Source organism: Lolium rigidum, chromosome 2, assembly GCF_022539505.1.
Source record: "Lolium rigidum isolate FL_2022 chromosome 2, APGP_CSIRO_Lrig_0.1, whole genome shotgun sequence".
NCBI classification, from domain to species: domain Eukaryota; kingdom Viridiplantae; phylum Streptophyta; class Magnoliopsida; order Poales; family Poaceae; genus Lolium; species Lolium rigidum.
The window spans coordinates 195,806,064-195,828,290 of NC_061509.1; the positions used below are offsets into that span (position 1 = coordinate 195,806,064).

General features: G+C 46.3%; 2 protein-coding genes across 2 annotated transcripts in view; one reads left to right on the top strand and one right to left on the bottom strand.

The window, feature by feature from the left end:
* The window catches only part of LOC124690439, a 29,475-nt gene extending 22,871 nt beyond the window's left edge, over positions 1 to 6,604 (bottom strand). Inside the window, exons 1-5 of the mRNA XM_047223826.1 lie at positions 6,479 to 6,604; positions 3,909 to 3,959; positions 2,687 to 3,713; positions 1,116 to 2,489; positions 218 to 224 (exon numbers count right to left, since the gene is read on the bottom strand). Of these exons, the coding sequence (XP_047079782.1) occupies positions 218 to 224; positions 1,116 to 2,489; positions 2,687 to 3,713; positions 3,909 to 3,959; positions 6,479 to 6,604 (2,585 nt within the window). The remainder of the gene's footprint in view (positions 1 to 217; positions 225 to 1,115; positions 2,490 to 2,686; positions 3,714 to 3,908; positions 3,960 to 6,478) is intronic.
* Positions 6,605 to 10,040: 3,436 nt separating this feature from the next.
* On the top strand, positions 10,041 to 13,569 carry LOC124687922 (galactose mutarotase-like). Its single transcript, XM_047221647.1, has 5 exons — positions 10,041 to 10,248; positions 10,358 to 10,407; positions 10,825 to 10,948; positions 11,054 to 11,161; positions 12,929 to 13,569. The coding sequence occupies exons 1-5, from the start codon at positions 10,041 to 10,043 to the stop codon at positions 13,567 to 13,569; spliced, it is 1,131 nt and encodes a 376-aa protein (XP_047077603.1).
* Positions 13,570 to 22,227: the final 8,658 nt, after the last annotated feature.

The following is a 22,227-nucleotide window of genomic DNA, read 5'->3' on the forward strand; positions in this document are numbered from 1 at the left end:
GCCACGCGCTGCTGGTCCTTTTAAGGTGTTAGAGAAAATAAATGATAATGCCTATAAACTTGAGCTTCCTGCAGAATTTGGTCCGGTTAGTCCTACTTTTAACATTGCAGATTTGAAGCCTTACTTTGGTGAAGAAGAGGAGCTTTCGTCGAGGACGACTTCAATTCAAGAAGGGGGCATGATGAGGACATCCCATCTCTTGATACAACCGCTGTACCTACAGCCACACAAATACAAGGACCAATCACTCGAGCTCGTGCCAAACAACTTAACTATCAGGTACATTCGTTTCTTGGAACTATTCCTCACATACATGAGAATATGATGCTGCCTAAATCAGATAGGTTTGTTATTCTTAGGAATGATGGACCAAGCATGGATGAGGAGGACAAGCATTGGAGCATGATCACGCATGGAGGAGATGTCAGCAAGCATTTGAGGATTGAAGATGACGCCGCAAGTGGAGATTTCAGAACTTTGAAGCCACCATAAGAGGAGATGAAGACATGGACGAAATATAGAGTTTTCCACTTCATAATTTCGTCCATAGCATAATATGGTGCTGCGTCACCTTTAGTTTTGGGCCAGGCCCATGTCATTTTCGCAGGAATTAAGTCAGCCACTTTTAAGAGTCCGTATTGAAGGGGGAAAGACCTTCTAGGGTTTGGTTCGGCCACCATACGTATGGCTGGCCGAAACCCCACCTTTTCCTCCTTTAAATACCCTCATAGACGTCACGTTTAGACTCGGATTTTGATTAGATTAAAAGTTAGCCATCGCTGCAACTCTCGTGTACTTCTTTTGAGGCCAACGCCCAGAACAAGACCGACTATTCGGAATCCCACCTTTTTTTTCAATAAAGCTTTCATCTTTCGTCCGCAATATTCTGATTGCATCTTTAGTTCTTACTTGTTCTCGATTTCAGGTAGGAATTAAGACCCTCGCTGGTCAGGCTGATCGCGCAACCGCAAGATCAGTAACTCCCGGAGATTGTCCTAGCGATTGCATTAGCGCACGAGCTTTGCACGTGTAGTCGGATCGTCAAGCACGAACTCCACCAACAAATCGACGTTATCATACTCTCATCGAAAGATCGGTCACCTTTGCCCTATCAGAAATGGGGAGGACGTACACCAGCCTAGGGCAGTTGTACATGTATATGTGTTGCAGTCGTGCGAAACAACTATTCTGAATAATAGTGCCTCTACTCCAGATGCAATAAGCCACCAGGAGATCAGAAGCTGAAATTATTCTTATATGTCCAAAGCTCTCTCGTCCATATCGGCGAGAAAACACATATTGTAGCTTGGGGCACCTCACAACATGACACCATTCAAGCATGTCCCAGTTTGTTCCATTTGCTGGAGGGATAGCAGTGATTGAGGAATTGTCATGGACATGCAACGATTGAACATGACGTGCAAATAAATTGAAATTTGATTTGTCCTGCATACTCTCTACATTATAGCTTCCTTCACCAATCTCGATATGCACATCCAAAGTTTGAAGCTGTTGGTGGTTCCACAGGAAAGATGAGCACGTAACATCTTTAGTAAGAGCAACATTATTATAAGGTAAAATCAGACTTGTTGGAACCAAACCCTCTTGGCTAGGGCCAATCTCCTTGATACTTTTGGTATTGTTGGCTTGGCTATGGCTCATGCAAGAGATAAGGAGGTACACCATTGAGAGACATTGTGATATTCGGTGATAGAGTCCCTCAATGAACCTGAAAGTGAACCTTCCATCTGTAAAAGCAATAAATGCATGAAAGCTCAAAGATCTCTCTATTCCACAATAGACCATTGATCTTTGCTTCCACTGCATGTCTATACGTAGCACTTCCAACTTAGGTAATGCACGCCAGATTAGGCTACGGAGATGTTGACAACCCAGCAGGAACAACTTCTTGAGTTTCGGGATATCCATTGCAAGGAGGTCAAGTGTTTGAATGGCTGTACCAGAGAGATCCAGATCCTCCAGATTAGGCAATGCACGCAAAAATATGTTCTGCAATCGACCACAATCATGCAGGGAGATCTTGGTAACCTGGACTGTTTCGATGGGAGCTATAGGAGACTGCAGGCGCAATTCCTTTTTTGGCAGTTGTATGGAATGATTCCAATTCTCTGCTGGCCCATAACCATCAAAGCTGAAACTTTCGAGCAGTGGAGGAGCTCCTTCCAGTACAACGTTCTCCAAGCTGGAACAACCATCAAGAACAAGCATCTTCAGGCTTCTTGCGGATGACAATGTCGGCAAAAATTCCATGTGAGTGTTGCTAGATAAGTCAAGGAGTTCCAAATTCATCATATCTATGGAAGAACAGCTGTCCACCGTGAACACATCTGAAGATTTGGTAACTCGGAGCTTGTAAAGTTTTTCTAGCTTTTTCCAAACATGACTCATAGTCTTCCATGAGACTCCCTTTGTATTTAGCTCCCTGAGATTGGTCATGAGTTCAACCATCCGAGGCAATAAAACATAATCTGTGAAACGTAAATCAAACACCAGCAGGTCCGGAAAAATCGGCACTCCACTTTGCTCTTTCCCTGTGTTTGTACAATGTTCAAGCCAAAGGAATCTTAGGCTGCGGCAGCACTGGAAAGGAGGGAATGCAAAATTGAAGCTGCAGTTCAGAGTTTTAGCACACGGAGGTTGTTGGCTACTTGAAACAAATCATTACATACATATACTGGATCATCTCTCTCAAATGTTACAAAATAAGATGATGCGTTATGAGGGACATTAGGGATATGATCTCCTCCGCATTTGTTGGAGGTGACTGAATACCAGCCTTTATAGGAATTTTTTCTTCCATTCAAATAGGATGCCAAAAGTCTTGTGCTATCCGTAGAATTGCTCAACTGTGGTATCGCCCCATACAGGGCATTACCAATCTCCCAAGTCCTTTCACCTCCAACGATTCCATCACAAATCCAGTAGTTGCAAGCATGAGTAGCCCAATCATACTCAACACCAATAGAGCTTTTAAGTAGTTGTGTTGTCAGGAACAGTGAGTACAAGAAGCAATCCAAAACTATTTCTGGGTTAATGCCATCTATACCGGTATCACGAATCACTCCAGCAGCTTCTTTGAGCAATATATGGTGGGTTTGTGTACCAGTATCTGTGCTAGGGTTGGAACCCATAAAAATGTAAATCATATGAAAAATGGACATCTTATAGTCCCGCTGTTCGACCTGAAATAAGCCACCAGGAGGGCATAACAGTACACCTTTACCAAAAAGAGGAATGCCACAATTTACCAGATCCATTTCTTCAACTTCTCCATAGTAAAAAATCACCAGAAACCTTTCATTTCTTAGAGACTCATTAATCAAACTTCCAATACTTGATATCTCTTTTTGAAGACTGTCGTCCACACCTCTGAAATCATCATCTTCATCTTGCTTGTCAAATAAGTTCATTACATGGCCAAGGTTCAGCTCCTCCGCGATTGCCCTTTGCATGGTCCTTGTGTTTCTACACAAGGAGCGGTCCACATAGACAATTCTGCTAAAATGCTTTGTCGTGTCAGAAACATCACCTACTGTGGATTTTAGGAGTTTGGCTATAGCTCCAAGAACAACTGATGTTCTAGAAAATCTGGCGAACGAGTGATAAAGGACAAGTAGTTTAGTTTTGCCTTCTGCAGTACCATAGCTTTCACGCAAAAGGCCAGCCAATTTTTTGACGGCGTCATCAAAATCCTTTACATCCTATAGTAGTCAATAACTATTATATATGACTGTCACAATACATTTATTTGTACTACAGTTTAGTTTAATTAATTTCGCATATGAATAAACAAAAGCAAAAAATATGCTTAATTATAATATTAAAAACAATATTGAAACATACAATGTAAATCAGTCACCGGGCTTTGTGAGAGAAGAGGTACCAACCAAGTAGTGCTGAGTTCGAAGTTCTGACATGTTGAAGTTCTCGACAGAAAGCTAATATCAGCAGAAGAAGGCCATGATATATAATCTAACCCATCAGCTGCAAATTTCTCGACCCCCTGCAAAAGCAAGATGCCTGATCAGAAGCTGTGAAAACCTATGGCAAGAGAAGATTGTATTATATATTGTACAAGATGCAACTGCAGTAGGTACCTCTAGAGCTGCGAGGCTGCAGATCGAGTTGAGGAGGAGCGAACTAATTAAGACTTCTGGATAACATAGAAGTTATTTTCAGTGAAATCCAATCCTACATCTGAAGATATATCACCCAATCATCTTGCTCAGAACCTGTAAAAATATCACTTGGGCTTAGCCGGCTGCAGAGCTGGGGAACGGAATGCACTGGCATCGCACCACAAAGGATTATATATATGAGTATATGACTGTAGGTATGTACAAGATGCAATTGCAGCACCTCTAGAGCCACCAACGGCGAATCGAGTCGAGGAGGAGTGCACAACACTTTCAGAGAAAATAGCAGTTATGTCCAAGAAATCCAGTGAGGGTGAACATACACGATCACTCACGATCTTGCTTGAAACAAAATACAATTTCACTCTGTCATGTGGTAGAGCCCTGGCTGCAAGAGATAGAGCAAGACCTATATTTGTGTTTCAGAAGATGGGGTGGTGTAATGGTAACGGCACGAGCTTTAATTTGGCATCTCTCAGCTTTCCTCTTGCCAAAGCATTCATGGTTCCCTGCTTGCTCTCGCAGATAGTGTCGTGTTGATGCTGATCCACTTTGTGGCCTTTTCTTTTCTTCCAATCTCCTTTGCTTCTTTGTTTTTTTCGTACAGAAGAATATGTCTGTTCCGTTTTGTTCAAGCAACATAGAACTTCAGGCATTACATAAATGGAATCAAACCGTAAGGTAATCGGGTAGTATATTCCATTCTTCATACTTGTGCTGTCACCTCCGGTCCTCGCCAAAGGCAACCAAATCCAATTCCATGGTGCAGTGATGCAGAGCGACTCCTTGTGCAACGGCGATGCCATTGGCCGGTCGAGCATGGTTGGCCTTCACCTGAAACACATCCAGGACCAAACGAAGATGCGCCACGCCGTATGGGAGGGATCGAGGACGGGCGGCCGCGGTCACCAGGGCGCGCGCACGGCACGCTTGCCGTCGCCGGCGTGCTCTTGGCAGTGACAGGCAGGGACGGTGGGATGCGCCGGAAGGCGGCTAGACTGGGCCACGTCCGCCTCGTCAGTGAAAGCGCCGGCTAGGCTCCTCCCAGATCTGCTCCAGAGGAGGACTAGGTAATGTGGTTTCCTTCATAGAGTACTCTCCTTTTTCTCGAAATATAGTGTACTCTCCTTCGTATGGCAACAAATACATATTCCCCGTATATCCCAGGAAGAAGAAAGTGTATCGCTTTTACCCGGCTCTTCTTCCCCTCCGCTTCGATTCTCCTCATTCGCTAGTGTTGTCAGGGCATCTCCAACCATGACGCAAATGAGACCGTTTGCGGCGCAAATATCCGGCATGTTTGCGTCTCCGTGGACTCTGCGCGGTCGCGCCAAGCGTCCGCTCGCTTCCCCCACGGGCCCGCCTGGCAGTGACACTGTATTCCGCGCCCAGTGCTTCCGCGGTCAGCATTTCCGCGTCTTTGTCGCAGCCTTCGCCTTCAATGTCGCGGTTGCCTGTTCTGCCCGCGCACTGGCGGGCGGCGGCTAGGCTTCTGCGCCGCCTTCAATGGCATCGTATCCCGCGCGCGACCGGCCTTAAAAGTCGATCGGCACAGTTCTGCACCTCCACTCCCACCTCCACCACCGCGCGTCGCCGCAACACCATGGGGAAGAAGAAGAACGACTTCGAAGCGTCCGGCAGCGGCGCCAAGAAGGGGGAGCGGATGCAGAGGGTGCCGCTGCCCGTCAACGTGGGGAGGCTGATGCACGGAAACTGGACGCCGTGCGACGCCTGGTCGGGCGTGCAATTGCCTGGCTGCTTAGCTACCGCCGGGTGCCCGTCCCTCCCGTGTCTGCGCGCGAGCCAGATAGGACCGCCGAGATCCGGTGAAGGAGGCGATACCTGCCGCCGGACCTCCGCGCCGATCCGGCGTACGCCATCGACTCCGACAGGTGGCGCACGTATCTTGTGTCCGAGAGGGATCGGAGGAGGAGGGCGGACTTCATGGGCGACAGGGACTTTCCCTTCGACCGTCCACTGCCGCCTCGTCCTCGAACATAGCAGGCGCCGACGCGTGCGCACCAGGCGCCGACACGCGCGCAGTACGACGACGACTACATCGAGGCGCTGTCATACCACAAAGAGGAGGTCAAGGACGACAGCGACGACTACGTCGCGGCTGTCTTCCTGGAATGGCAGCTGGCCATGGCGGAGGGCCGCAAGTTTGAGTACCCGGACAACATGACGGACGACGAGATCGCGAAGCTCGGCGTCCTCGTCTCCGAGAACGACCGACATGTGCAGCCGCCGCTGCCCCGGTACGCCACCGGCTTCATGCCGCCGGGGCGTGTCGGAGGATGAAGCCCTAAGCTTGGCACTACAGGACTCGGCCACGCCACAACCGCCGCCGTACAACCGCTGGACTCCTCAACCGCCGCCACATCCCTGGGCACCTCCACCTCCGCCAGAGCCACATCCCTGAGCGCCTCCACCTCCGCCAGAGCCATAGCCCTGGGCGCCTCCACCTCCGCCGGAGCCACAGCCCTGGGCGTCTCCACCTCCAGCACCGTCAGCACGCCCGGCGTACGTTCCGCCGGTTCCCAACTGGCCGTGGGTGGTACCGAAGCTCATTGTGCTCGACAGCGACGAGGAAAAGCAGTAGGCGCAGGCGTTTAGGGTTTATTTCCATGTGTTCAACTATATAAATTATGTTTTCGTGTTATAAAAAATGGAAATTCGAGCAAAAAATGTGTCGTGCCGCTGGAGCCACCTCCGACGCAAACGGACGTGCGATCGATTTCGACCATTTCAGCCGCCGCAAACGGACGCGCGTGAATATTTTCGGACGCTGAAATGCGTCACGCCGCTGGAGATGCCCACACGTAGCCTTTACTTTAAAAAAAAAACGCTAGTAACACTGCCGATACACAAAGTTGTCTAGCAAATGCAAATTCATACAGCAACTTGTAAGTTGAAGTGAAGGTACAAGAACTTCTGGTCTGGTGCAAATTCGTCCAAAATTATCATGAAGCTAAGACGTTTTTCTTTTTCGAAAACCCCCTGTATATCTTTCTTTGAGCTTGACCTCTTTCCCCAATCCATCTCGCGGTAGGCACGTGGATGTCGCAGCCTTCATGCCCAGCCCGATTGGCCAGCTCGTTGAGCTTGCGATCGACATGCTCAACCGTCGAGGACTGATACATTGCAAACGAATCTATAATTATTGATGCTCTATGGTTGTTTTACACCAATTTCTATATATTTTGTTTACACTGTGTGGTATTTTTATGCATTTTTTGTAACTAACCTATTGACAAGATGTCACAGTGTTAGTTCTTGTTTTCTGCTATTTTGTATTTCAGAAAATTTGTACTGGAAATATTATCGGAATTGAACGAAACAAAATCCAAACCTCCTATTTTTTCCTGACACGAGGACGGAGTCCAAAGCAGAAACGGAGGAGGGCACCAGGGGAGGCACACCATGCCTGGGCGCGACCTCCCACTGGCCACGCCTAGGGTGGTGTGGGGCCTCCTGGCGCCCATCGACCTCGCCCTTCCGCCTATAAGATGCCTCCCGACGCGAAAACCCTAAATCATGCAACCTCCGTCCACGAAAAGTTATGTACCTCCGCCGTCGTCACAGACAAGTTTCGGGAGACAGAAATCTCTGTTCCGGCACCCTGCCGAGACGGGGAATTTCCCCCGGAGCTATCTCCATCGACTCCACGGCCATCTTCATCGTTGTTGTTGTCTCATATGATGAGGAGGGAGTAGTTCTCCCCCGAGGCTGAGGGCTTTACCGATAGCTATGTGGTTAATCTCTCTCTTCCATGGTGTGATCTTTATGTGATCGTGAGCTTTATAATGTAGTTGAATAAGTAGATATTATTCTTCAACTATTATGCTACTCAAGTGGTTTTATTATGTGATCTCCGGGAACACCTTGTCCCACGGTGTGAAGGTGACAGTGTGCACACCGTGTTTGTCTCTTAGACTAAACTTTACAGAAATAGTTATGAATTCTGGTATCTTGTTAGTACCATCTTTGTATGCTCAAAGTGATAGCGTGGGGAGTCCATAGATTGAGAACGCGAACTTGAAGGAGTGCTTATGCAGCCCTACGCAGTGAATTTGTGTTTGTTATCCAACCGGAGAGTGGTTTAGAGTAGCATGTGTGAAGAGATAATATTTATGTATTCAATTATGATATTATTGTTGAGAGTGTCCACTAGTGAAAGTATGATCCCTAGACCTTGTTTCCAAGCATTGAAATACCGTTTACAACCAGCTCTGCTACATGTTTGTTTGCTGTCATTTTTATTTAAGATTACAATTACCACTCATAATTATCCATATTACTTGTATTTCACTATCTCTTCGCCGAACTAGTGCACCTATACACCCGACAAGTGTATTGGGTGTGTTGGGGACACAAGAGACTTCTTGTATCGTAATTGCAGGATTGCTTGAGAGGGATATCTTTGACCTCTACCGCCCTGAGTTCGATAAACCTTGGGTGATCCACTTAAGGGAAACTTGCTGCTGTGCTACAAACTTCTGCACTTGGGGGTCCAACAATGTCTATAAGAATAGAAGCGTACGTAGACATCAAGCTCTTTTCTGGCGTCGTTGCCGGAGGGTAAGGTAAAAGGTACTCACATCCTCTGGCTACTAAATCTTCTAGTTGCCGGTGAGTGCTCGAAGTTATTTCATTTAGATTCTGCAATTATATCTTTTTGTTTCTTGTTTTTATTTTCACTAGTTAGGCTTAATGAAAAACAACAACAAAATTAGAGAGAATTATAGTATTTATCTTGAGTTAGGACATGAGGTGTTTGAGAAAATTAAAAAACCTATGAAACTTTACTTGCATGCTAGTAGCAATTTTATTAGTTTGAATTTTTTGAACACCATTATTGCTAATTCTATGGAAAAATCTAATCTAGGGGAAACTAGTTTTTATGAAAATGGTCTTTTTAGTTCCCCAACTTTAGAGGACGAAATTTGCTATGATTATACTATGCCTCCAATATATGATGATTACAATAATGATTATGTTATTTTCAGTTCACCTACTATTGAGAAGAAAATTAATTATGATTACAATATGCCTCCTATATTTGATGATTATGGTGATGAGAATAATAATGATAGCTATTTTATTGAATTTGCTCCCACTACAATTAATAAGAATGACTATACTTATGTTGGGAGTAGTAATTATTTTATGCATATGATTCATGATAAGAATGTTTTATGTGATGATTATATTGTTGAGTTTATTCATGTTGCTACTGAAAGTTATTATGAGAGAGAAAAATATGGTTGTAGAAATTTTTTAATACCTGGTGTTTGAAACGAACTAAAAAATTTACTTAATATTATTTATGAAATTTCTTACACCATTGTGATCTACACAAAATTGGGCAGTACCGTTACCAACAATAGTGGTGGGTTACTAACAATCTGCTTAGTGCTCGCCAAACCTGCAAGTACTCCACCTATCTACCAGGACATCGCGTGACTACTCTTGCTACATGCATTTGCCTGATTACATCGCATATTCGGTCACTCAAACCCTGATCATGTATGATCACCATACTTGTAAGGCATGTAGTCTCACGAACACGCATGTACAGTCACAGTCAGAGCAGCACCATCCGTTTGTTCCGATCAAAGAAGCGCCGCACAAGATAGTCACCGAAGAGGGGAGGAGGCTAGTCTGCGGCTAATTTACGCGGCACGAGGCAGATCGGTGCAGGACCATATCCATAACCATACCCAGACAGAAGACTAGATATTGGAGGTGGTCACACAGACCAAGGAAAGGAACTACGAGGCCACTTTATATCTTCTAGCCTCCGCGCACGTCTGCATAAGCAGCTAGCACCAGTGCTCTTCTAGGTGACTCTGTAGATTTCTTACACTGCAACACCTTGTGATGAAAATGGCGAGAGCCCTCCATCCACTGTTTGTCGCCGTTCTTGCCTCGTGCCTTGTGGCGGCGCTGGGTCTGTCCGGCGGCGCTGCCAATGCGGCGGCCGGGAGGAAGATGGTTGGCGTCTATGAGCTCAAGAAGGGGGATTTCTCCATCAAGGTCACTAACTGGGGCGCTACTCTCATGTCTGTCGTTCTCCCCGACTCCAGAGGTAATGATATGCTTCTTTCTTACCGGAGTTCTTTGATCTGTTCTTAACTTTATCTACATGAGTTATCCGGACCTTGACAATTTTTTCGAACCTTCCATTTTCATTGTAGGAAATTTGGCAGATGTAGTCCTCGGCTACGATACAGTTGCTGAATATGTTGTAAGAACATAGATCCCTCTGTTCTTTATTGTCTTTTTAGCTGGCACTAGTATTTATAGAGGTGCTAGGCAAATATTGTGCATGCAGCTTGTACTCTCAATTTTCGTGTCCAATTCAGAATGCATCTGGTATTTCTTCATCATGTTAAGTTATGTACATAGCATGTATTCCCCCTTCCTTGTCTCTCCGCATCTTAAATCCTAACCTGTTTGCTTAATTCATCCTCTGCTCCTCATCTGCTAACCATTTCCTTTTTGTCGAACGATGCCAATCACCATTACTCACTCCATTCATAAATAGATGTCTTAGATTTGTTAAAACCACGTAGTATTTGATATCTTGAAGTGGTTGAAACCTCAAAATTATAGCACTTTTTTGTTTCCACTCTCAGTCTCAAATCTGGCGTTTTATGTGCAGAACGGCACGGCCTACTTCGGAGGGCTGATCGGCCGCGTTGCCAACAGGATTTCCGGTGCCAGGTTTACGCTGGACGGCAAAGCCTACCGGCTGTTCCCCAACGATGGCAAGAACACCCTCCACGGTACGTACGGTACAAGAGGATTTCCTTTTTCTTTTCTTTTCCCCCTCTTGCAAGAGGCCATGCTAGGAGCTGTGATCGGTCATCTTTTTTCCCGTTGTTGTTCAGGTGGCCACCGAGGATTCAGCAAGGTCGTATGGACGGTGAAGGAGCACGTCGGAGGTGGCAGCTCCCCGTTCATCACTCTGTACTACCATAGCTTCAACGGAGAGCAAGGTAAGGAGTTTTGGAGCAACCATAGGCTCATAGTTACAGCTCTTTGAGTTTCCACTTGCCCTTGCAATTTTCTGGTATGACCAAGCGTTTTTCCTTTTTCTTTTCTATATCACGAGTGCGTGCGCAAGTAGCTAGATGGGGTGTGCCAGGATACATAAGACTTGTTACCTCCTTTTGCAATGAAGAACTTTGGCACCTGTGTTGCAGCTGCCTGCAGATTCCTGTGTTTGATATGTATCACAATATGGGGGAAATCATTTTGCGTGCGTAGGTATTGGCCCTTTTTCCCCTTCCTTTTCATTGTGGAATAGCAACAACAGTAGTGACTAGTGAGCTGGTCTCATGCGCATCATGCTGGTCAGCTGGCATATACACTTGTAGACGAGCCTAGTGGAACAAGAATGATATGACATGATCCAAGTAAATTTCAGGAGGCAAAAATTCCGACTCGTAGAGTGTACTATACCCACTTTCTAGCGAGAGAAATTCCTGAAATTAATAGTATAAAAAAGGGTTATTTGAAGCACAATGCTTGAGACATGTTTTCAGTAGATTGGTGGCCCAGTTCTCTAAAACCTTACCTTTAGAGATGGTTTAGTGAAGATGCAAAAGATGGAGCTCGAGTGCCTCGAGTCCACTTCGAAAGGCTTTGATGTAATTCATGTTGGTATAACAATTAACAACTCTTCGTTGCAGGTTTTTGTTGGGGTGTGGCTATTTCCCAATCGACTGAGAACTAACCTCGTTCTCAGTCAGATGATGTCATTAAATTTTAGTTACAATAATTTTTTTAAACCAAACTCATAAAAAATATAAAAAAAAGTTATCGCAGGAGATATGTATTGACAGCGCAATGCAACATGAAGGATGATTCTTTGCACCGTACCTAACCATCACGCCACTGATAGGTCTCTGTTAAACATAGTATAAGTTAGCTATTTTATAGAAATTTCAATTTAAAATTCAAATTAAGCCAAGTTTTATTGGCCGGTATTAGCATTTCCTGAGGGTAACGAAAATTTCGGTTTTCGGCCGGTTTCTGAAATTCTCGGCCAAAAACAACTCATAACTAGCATGAATCACGAAGAAAATCTAACGATCTGGATCATTTTTCCTTAATTGCTTCAGTGGCGAAGCTAGAGCATAGTTTTATTGGGTTCAACTCTATTGCTTATGACACAATCTTTCGCTAAAAAACGTTGGCAGGTCTAAGTTAGTGAATGATCTGCAAAAACCATTGGTTCATTTGCGCCCCATCCTATACCAGCTCCAGTCACTGGTTGCATCATCACTTACAACTAAACGAATCTCAGTTGCAACTCTACTTAGAACTTATATACATAAATCACAATGCAATCAAACGGTAAACAGTGCAGAAGTTAACTGAGCATAAACTAAGTTCTTAGCTAGCTGAGAACTAGCATATTCCTTTTGTTAGACCTAACAATTAATAACTCGTCCAAACATTTTGTGTAAAATACCATTGGCTATTGCATAATTAAGGGTGTATTTTACACCCCAGCAGAAATAACACCACCCTCACTACAAGCAACCTTTGTTACATTTACCTGTAGTTTTTTTAGTATTATAAAAGCCATATAGATCAATTGATGCAGAGGGTGTGTTCCCCATTTCGGAAAAAAAATGTAGTTCTCTCACCGTTATTGCGCTATTGTCACTTTTCCTAGTGACATGATTGCCCTATTGTTACTGAATTGATGTATTTATATGCATGGATTTTAACCAAGTAGAGCTGAACTTCAACAGGTTTTCCAGGCGACCTGGACGTGTATGTGACGTACCAGATCTCGGACGCGCACGTGCTGAGCGTGCACATGAACGCGACGGCGCGGGACAAGGCCACCCCGGTGAACCTGGCGCACCACGCCTACTGGAACCTCGGCGGCCACGGCAGCGGCAGCATCCTCGGCGAGAAGGTCCGTCTCTTCGCGTCCCGGTACACGCCCGTGGACGCCGCGCTCATCCCGACGGGGCGGCTCGCGCCCGTGGCCGGCACGCCCTACGACTTCCGCAAGCCGGCGGCCGTGGGCGCGCGGATCGGCGGGCTCCTGCACCGCGGCGTCACGGGGTACGACACCAACTACGCGGTGGACGGCGGGGAGCGCGGCGGGCTGCGGCGCCAGCTGCGGCGGGTGGCGGTGGTCCGTGACGGCGCGTCCGGCAGGGCGATGGAGCTGTGGGCCGACCAGCCCGGGGTGCAGTTCTACACGGCCAACGGGCTGAGCGGGGTGAGGGGGAAGGGCGGCAAGGTGTACGACCGGCACGACGCGCTGTGCCTGGAGACGCAGGGGTTCCCCGACGCCGTGAACCGCCCCAATTTCCCGTCGCAGATCGTCAGGCCCGGGCAGGTGTACAGCCATGACATGGTGTTCAAGTTCTCCTTCTAGCTAGTGCTAGTAGTGGTGCTAGAACTCCACTGTTGGCCAGGATTTGGTGCATGCAGCTGAATCGCTTTGTTAACGTGTATCTTCAGAATTTGATCGCTTGAGTTTGAGCTTGAAGGAGAGGAATAACAGCATGCATGCTGCAGGTTTCAGGCTAGTTTTGCGTAGATGGCGATTAGGCACCTCGATCACTTTGGGGAGCAGCGAAATTGGGGAAGCTGCCCTTGTTACCGATCCGATAACTAGCATATAAAACATTGACTAGCCCTTACAAGCCCCGGTGATCCAGATAAGAGTAGCTATAGTTGATTCAAGTTAGAGGCTTGCTCTAGTACAACCAACCCTTGATGAGTTTGAGTTTGCGGGAAGAGGGTCGTATTGGGCACTAGCAGAAGGAGATAGATTTCGAATGAGCTAATCCAGCAGGATACAATCACTTATTACTGTGTCCATGGACCAATTTCCACCATACATGCAGCTAGCACAATAGAAGCACAAGCTAAATATCATAGGCCATTGATAGAACCCAGGTAAGCTACACTATCTGGGTGCCAACTCACCCACAGACATGGCTAGTTAACCTGGCCAAAGATAACTTTTGAGAACATGTGACGGACACCTAGATCGCTAGCTCCGGCGGAGACCTTGCGAGGCAGGGCACCTGCCGTGGCCGGTCCTGCGGCGGCGATGAGAGGGGCGTCCCCGGGGCCACAGCATTCGCGGTCGCCGTTGCAACAGTTGAAGCGGCAGCAAGGGGGCGGCAACACCTGGCCATCGCTGTGGGTGAGCGCCAGCAGGAGGACCAGGAAGAGGGCGCCGATCATCTTGGAAGCCATCGCCGTCCCAGTGGTAGCCTTCACAGGTGGTTTTGTTATAACTTGCTTGTTCTACGGGGCTAAAACCTCTCTGTGATGTGAGCGGCGTTGGTATGTGTGTGGTGTGCTCACTCTTGGTCCGCTTCCTCTTTATAGACCTGAGCAGCAGGTCCTCTTGGTCACATTGATGGAAGAAATTGAACCGGAGATCTGAAGCATTAAAGATCATTAATCCAGCCATGATAGCATTAAGATTACACCTCAATGAATGAGTACAAATAGATGGTTGATATCCATGACAGGTGGTCACAAGCTATCATGGATCGTCCGAAGATTTGTATGGCCAATTACTGTACCATTAGAAGTAAATATTGACATATGCCATTAACAGAGGATACCAAATATAGGAAATAATTAATGATTGCAAATCTTTTGACAGATATTTTGATGTCGAACGTTTAAAGCTAAGGAAGCGCTAAGCGTCCCCCGGTATTTGGTGCGCGTACAGAACGTAGAGCAACTCAGGTGCATGTGGCTGGACCCCACCACCCACATGACCGCACAAGTTTATAGAGAAAGGAAAAAAATCCTCCTCGTCTCCGCAAGCTTGCAACGCCCGTACACTTTCATCAGCAGTAGCAACTCCGGCGAGATTGCTGTTGCTCGGAGCAATGCCGCCGCGCTGGCAGCACCATGACTCTTTCCTCACGCCGCCGCCAGCAACCTCGCAACAGCGGTGGCGCCAGGAAAATGGTGGTGGGTATTCCACCAGCTCCGCAGGAAATTTTTTTTTTTTGCCGCAGTCGTCTTGCCCCTTCGGAAATCCGAAGAAATTAAAAGGAATCGGTGGGTAATGAAGCAATGAAGCAAATCAACTAATCAAGGAAGCAAAGCAAATCAAGCAACGAAATTGGGCCATTGGTTTGGGGGCGAGGCAGGCGGGCGTACCTTCTGTGCAGACTGCGCTGCTCGGGGACACTGGGGCGGGGCTGGGCGGACGGGAGGGGCGCGGGGCCATCAACTGCTCCAGGCTGCATCTGCATCGGGCCGGCGGCTCCTGGTCTAGGTCGAGGAACGGAGGAAGGAAAGGGACCCTGCGCGTCTGCGTGCGATGCGAGCGACGGATCGAATAAGCGAGCAGTGCAGCGAGATGGGCTTCTTTTGCGTTTCTGACGGAGCGAATATGTATACGTATTTTTTTTCTCGTCCAAATCTTGGGTATGCCTGGGAATATAGGGGCATACCCCTAGCGCCGCCCATGCCTCGCAACAACACAACCTTGTCAATGGCAGCTTCTCGCCCACCCGTGATAGCACCGTCGACACCGACGGCGGCACTCCTGCCCTTACTTGGTAGCACGGCCGCATACCTAGGGTAGAAATGATGCCCTTCGATCATGGCACTGCCGGTCGCCGGAGAAGACGTCGCTGGTCGTCGAGAAGACGTTGCTTGTTGCAGCATCGTGGAACGCTCTTAGCACCGCTGGTCAATGGTCACGCATCACAACACACCTACAAGCATTCAACGCTGGACTTGAAAAAAAAATCCTGAAATCCCTGCTAAAATTGTCATGCAAATTTGCATCAAAACAAAAATAAATCTGCTACAAGAGTGTAGACGGATTTGCATCTCCCGGAGATAAATTGTGCCATAAGAAGGAAATTCCCGCTACAATTATTATGTTGAATATATAAGCAAATATCCATATGAAATAATACGTACAAGTAATTGATAAATCATGACTATGAAAATAACGGATACACTAATCGTGCAGACTAATAAGGTAGATGAAAAGATCACATGTAAACCAGACAACCGATCGCATCTACCACAGAAACTAGAAGAAGAAACTCTAACAGAAACTGAAAGAGAAACGACAAGATCACATACTTCGCAGTAGCGTCGTTGTCGCCCATGTTGAGGTTATCGAAGAAGTCGGTGAGGTCCGGGAATAAGTTGTCAGTGTGGAGGAACTCGTCGTCCGATGACGACGTCGTGATGCCAGTAGTCGCGCCGGAGCGCTCCCCAAAAACCTGATTGCCCCTCACCCGTACAGGTTCACGAGAGGCAGGTTCCGGAGGCCTACTGTCCCGGCAGTCGGTGCACGCCGACGGACGGGATGAGGAAGACGAAGGCGGCGGCGCAATGAACTGGAAACAGGTAGTCGCGTATGTGTCTCGTCAGCGGCTAGGGTTGCACAGAGTCTTATATAGTGCGGTTCGGGAAGGTCGTGGGGCGCAGCCAACGTCCGAGTCAGCACAGCCACGATCCAGAAAAACTGGAAGGCAAAACGGCTGAGTAGTGCATCCGTTAATGACTCAAAATTGATTACACAATTAATTTCCCAAACAGCAAAAAAGATAAGCTCGGCTCGGCGAGATTCTCGCAACCCGCGGCGTGACGAGGCGAGGCGAGGCGAGGCGAGGCGAGGCGGGCGGCGGAGGAGGAGGAGTGCGCGAGGGCTCTCTCTCTTCTCACTCACTTACTAGGACTAGAACAGCCCACCTTATATACCACTCCAACTCTCTCCCAACTAGCAATGTGGGACTAAACTTTAGCCCCCACTAGTTCTGCCACTGATTTTTGGAATGGGCCATGTGAGTTTCAGAATTTGATAATGGGCCATGGGCTAAAGGCCAAATGCCCCAAATTCCAGTAATCTCCCACAAACTCTCATTGGCACATCTCATCAATAAGTTTCCAGAACATTGTTTTATATACCGGTATGTCGTGAAGACTGTTAAGTTGAACTTCCACTTAAAACTTCATATTACACTAGATTGCAACTTGGATAGTGGACTATGCCTTGAACTACAAGTTTTCTGCGCACTAGCTTCATACAAAGCCTAGACCGATACTAGGTTGCCGCGAGGCTTCCTCACGGTTTGGAACTTATACGTCATACTCTAGGGCCTTTCATGAGTTTACTAGAGAGCACCCAACTCTCATAGATTGCGACGTTTAACAATCAGACTCATATAGGTGTGTTCTTCAAAAGATGTTCTGCAGGACAACATCTCTGCTAAGATAAGCCACTTAGAACACATTATGATAATTATCAACCTGCCATGCAGATTAGGAGAGTATTGCATCTTACGGAGTGGTAAAATTGCTATAGGGATATATACTCTCCTCCCAGCTGACCAATAGCTTGTCTCCCAGCTCTAATTCATGGGATCTCCGATCACATAGAGTGGGTTACCACCGTGGGCAGCTTATAGTGTGGGTCTCATACCCATCTCCCTCGATGCATTTTCTATCACATTTCGTGATAGTCCCTTTGTGAAGGGGTCTGCCAGGTTTCTAGACGTATGGATATAATCCAACGCTATAACTCCGGAGTTTCTCATTTTCCTGACAGTTTTCAGTCTCCTCTTCACATGCCTTGATGACTTCATATTATCCTTAGAACTGTTTACTTTGACGATCACAGTTCGATTATCACAGTTCATAGGAATAGCGGGTATTAGTTTCTCAACCACAGGTAAGTCCATCAAGAGCTCACGAAGCCACTCTCCTTCAACAGTGGTTGTGTCTAATGCTGTGAGTTATGCTTCCATAGTTGACCTCGTAATGATGGTCTGCTTGCAAGACTTCCAGGAAACAGCGCCACCTCCAAGTGTAAACAAATAACCACTTGTGGCCTTAGTCTCATCAGCGTCAGATATCCAATTTGCATCACTATAACCCTCAAGTACCCTTGGATACCTAGTATAGTGAATGCCATAACTCGCAGTGCCTTTCAAATAGCGCAGAACTCTCTCAAAAGCATGCCAATGAACATCTCCAGGTCTAGACACAAAACGGCTGAGTTTACTTACAGCAAAGGAGATGTCAGGCCTCGTGGCGCTGGCTAAATACATAAGCGAGCCAATGATTTGTGAATATCGCAATTGATCTCTAGCAATTCTTTTATTCTTACAAATTATCACACTAGGATCATAAGGCGTTGGAGAAGATTTGCAGTCGCTATACCCGAAGCGACTCAGGATCTTTTCCACATAGTGGGACTAAAGCAATGTAATCCCACCATCGTCATCCTTCAACAGCTTGATGTTTAAGATCGCGCCGGAGCGCTCCCAAGTCCTTCATCTCAAAACAACGAGATAGAAACTCCTTGACCTCCTTAATCACAGTAAGTTTGGTCCCAAATATCAATATGTCATTGACATAGAGACAAAGAATAACTCCCTCACCCCCACCATGGCGATAGTATACACACTTGTCAGCTTCGTTTACAACAAAGCCTTCAGCGGTTAAAGTTCTTTCAAACTTATCATGCCACTGCTTAGGCGCTTGCTTAAGCCCATACAAAGACTTCAACAACTTACACACCTTTCCTTCTTGACCATCTACTACAAATCCATCAGGCTGCTCCATATAAATTTCCTCATCGAGCTCTCCATTTAGGAAAGCTTTCTTAACATCCATTTGATGAACGAGAAGACCATGGGAGGCATCCAAGGAAAGTAGTACTCGAATAGTGGTCAGTCGAGCTACAAGTGAGTATGTATCAAAGAAGTCTTCGCCTTCTTTCTGAGTATAACCCTTGGCCACAAGTCGTGCCTTGTACTTTTCAATAGTACCATCAGGCCTAAGCTTTTTCTTGAACATCCACTTGCATCCTACAGGTTTGCACCCATAAGGACGATCAGTAACCTCCCAAGTTCCATTAGCTAAGATGGAATCCATCTCGCTACGGACAGCTTCCTTCCAGGAGTCAGCATCCCGAGATGCATAGGCTTCTGAAATAGAAGTGGGAGTATCATCCACGAGGTACACAATGAAATCATGACCAAAGGACTTTGCAGTCCTCTGTCTCTTGCTCCTTTTGGGAGCTTCATTGTCATCCTCCACAGGATTATCAAAGTGTTATATAGCCATGGTAGGTTCAGGAAATAATTCCTGAGTAGATGAACTGAACATCTCCTGAATTGATGAGCTAGACGTTTCTTTCATAGGAAAGATGTCCTCAAAGAAAGTCACATCATTCGACTCCATAATTGTACCAACATGCATGTCAGATACCTCATATTTTACTATCAAAAATATGTAGCCAATGCTATGAAATGCATATCCCAGAAGAACATAATCCACGGTTTTTGGTCCAAGCTTGCGCTTCTTGGGTATCGGCACATTTACTTTCGCCAAACAGCCCCAAGTTCGTAGGTAAGATAGTTTCAACCTTTTCCTTTCCCATTCCTCAAAAGGGGTAATGGTTTTGTTCTTTGTGGGGACACGGTTTAGGACATTACATGCAGTCAATATCGCCTCCCCCCACCATGCCTTAGATAGACCCGATGTATCTAACATGGCGTTAACCAAATCAGTTAGAGTACGGTTCTTTCTTTCGGCCACTCCATTTGACTGAGGTGAGTAGGGAGGCGTCCTCTCATGGATAATACCATGTTCCGTACAAAAAGAATCAAACTCGTTGAAAAAATACTCTCCACCACGATCAGACCTTAGCCGCTTGATCTTTCGATCAAGTTGGTTTTCTTCTTTAGCTTTAAAGATTTTGAAGTGATTAAGAGCTTCATCTTTAAATTTCAGGAGGTACACATAATAATATCGAGTAGAGTCATCAATTAAAGTCATGAAGTATCTTTTCCCTCCTTTTGTCAATTCACCATTCATTTCACAAAGATCTGAATGTATAAGCTCCAGCGGTGCCAAGTCTCTTGTCTCCGCAGTCTTATGAGACTTACGTGGTTGCTTAGCTTGCACACATACTTGGCACTTAGATTTCTTGACAATAGCAAATTTCGTAATTATATTCATATTCGCTAGCCGCGTCATGCACCCAAAATTAATATGACAAAGTCGTGAATGCTAAATATCGGACTCACTATCATTGCAAACATGATTATGAAGGAGATATGCCCTAGAGGTAATAATAAAGTGGTTATTATTTATATCTTTATGTTTATGATAAATGTTTATATATCATGCTATAATTGTATTAACCGAAACATTAGTACATGTGTGATATGTAGACAACAAGAAGTCCCTAGTATGCCTCTTAAACTAGCTTGTTGATTAATGGATGATTAGTTTCATAATCATGAACATTGGATGTTGTTAATAACAAGGTTATATCATTATATGAATGATGTAATGGACACACCCAATTAAGCGTAGCATAAGATCTCGTCATTAAGTTATTTGCTATAAGCTTTCGATACATAGTTACCTAGTCCTTATGACCAATGAGATCATGTAAATCACTTATACCGGAAAGGTACTTTGATTACATCAAACGCCATCGCGTAAATGGGTGGTTATAAAGGTGGGATTAAGTATCCGAAAAGTATGAGTTGAGGCATATGGATCAACGATGGGATTTTTCCATCCCGATGACGGATAGATATACTCCGGGCCCTCTCGGTGGAATGTCGTCTAATGTCTTGCAAGCATATGAATAAGTTCATAAGAGACCACATACCACGGTACGAGTAAAGAGTACTTGTCGGAGACGAGGTTGAACAAGGTATAGAGTGATACCGATGATCAAACCTCGGACAAGTAAAATATCGCGTGACAAAGGGAATTGGTATCGTATGTGTATGGTTCATTCGATCACTAAAGTCATCGTTGAATATGTGGGAGCTATTATGGATCTCCAGATCCCGCTATTAGTTATTGGTCGGAGTGAGTACTCAACCATGTCCGCATAGTTCACGAACCGTAGGGTGACACACTTAAAGTTGGATGTTGAAATGGTAGAACTTGTATTTGGAATGGAGTTCGAATATTTGTTCGGAGTCCCGGATGAGATCCCGGACATCACGAGGAGTTCCGGAATGGTCCGGAGAATAAGATTCATATATAGGAAGTCATATTCCAAGTTTGGAAATGATCCGGTGCATTTATGGCAGGTTCTAGAAGGTTCTAGAAAAGTCCGGAAGAAATCACCATGGAAAGTAGAGTCCCGGAGGGACTCCACCTTGCATGGCCAGCCAACCCTAAAGGGGAGGAGTCCAAGGTGGACTCCCCTAGGGTGGCCGGCCAACCCCCTCATGGAAGGGGGAATCCCACCCCAAGTGGGATTCCCACCTTGGGTAGGTTTCCCTACATATGGGAGGTTTCATTGTTGGGGTCTTATTCGAAGACTTGGATACCAACACTTGGGGATTTCCACCTATATAATGAGGAGGAGAGGGAGGGGGCTGCCCACTCTTGGCCGCACCACCTAGGGCTGCCCTTGGCCGGCGCCCTAGCCTCCCCTCTCTCCCCAAACCCTAGCGGTATCTCTCCTCCACCACATCCCGCACGCTTAAGCGAAGCTCCGCCGGATTTCTCCACCACCACCGACACCACGCCGTCGTGCTGTCGGATTCAAGAGGAGCTACTACTTCCGCTGCCCGCTGGAACGGGGAGGTGGACGTCGTCTTCATCAACAACCGAACGTGTGACCGAGTACGGAGGTGCTGCCCGTTCGTGGCGCCGGAAGCGATCGTGATCAAGATCTTCTACGCGCTTTTGCAAGCGGCAAGTGAACGTCTACCGCAGCAACAAGAGCCTCATCTTGTAGGCTTTGGAATCTCTTCAAGGGTGAGACTCGATACCCCCTCGTTGCTACCGTCTTCTAGATTGCATCTTGGCTTGGATTGCGTGTTCGCGGTAGGAAAATTTTTGTTTTCTATGCAACGTTATCCTACGGTGGTATCGCAGCCGTGTCTATGCATAGATGGTTGCACGAGTAGAACACAATGGTTTTGTGGGCGTTGATGCTCTTGTTGTCTTTAGTTTGAGTACTTTGCATCTTTATGGCATAGTGGGATGAAGCGGCTCGGGCTAACTTTACATGACCGCGTTCATGAGACTTGCTCCTCGTTCGACATGC

Excerpts from the sequence above, each read along its gene's own strand:
- LOC124687922 (XM_047221647.1), top strand. The coding sequence starts at position 10,041 with ATGAAAATGGCGAGAGCCCTCCATCCACTGTTTGTCGCCGTTCTTGCC. Across the intron at positions 10,249-10,357 it reads CGTTCTCCCCGACTCCAGAG|GAAATTTGGCAGATGTAGTC; the intron begins GTAATGATATGC and ends TTTTCATTGTAG. Across the intron at positions 11,162-12,928 it reads TAGCTTCAACGGAGAGCAAG|GTTTTCCAGGCGACCTGGAC; the intron begins GTAAGGAGTTTT and ends GAACTTCAACAG.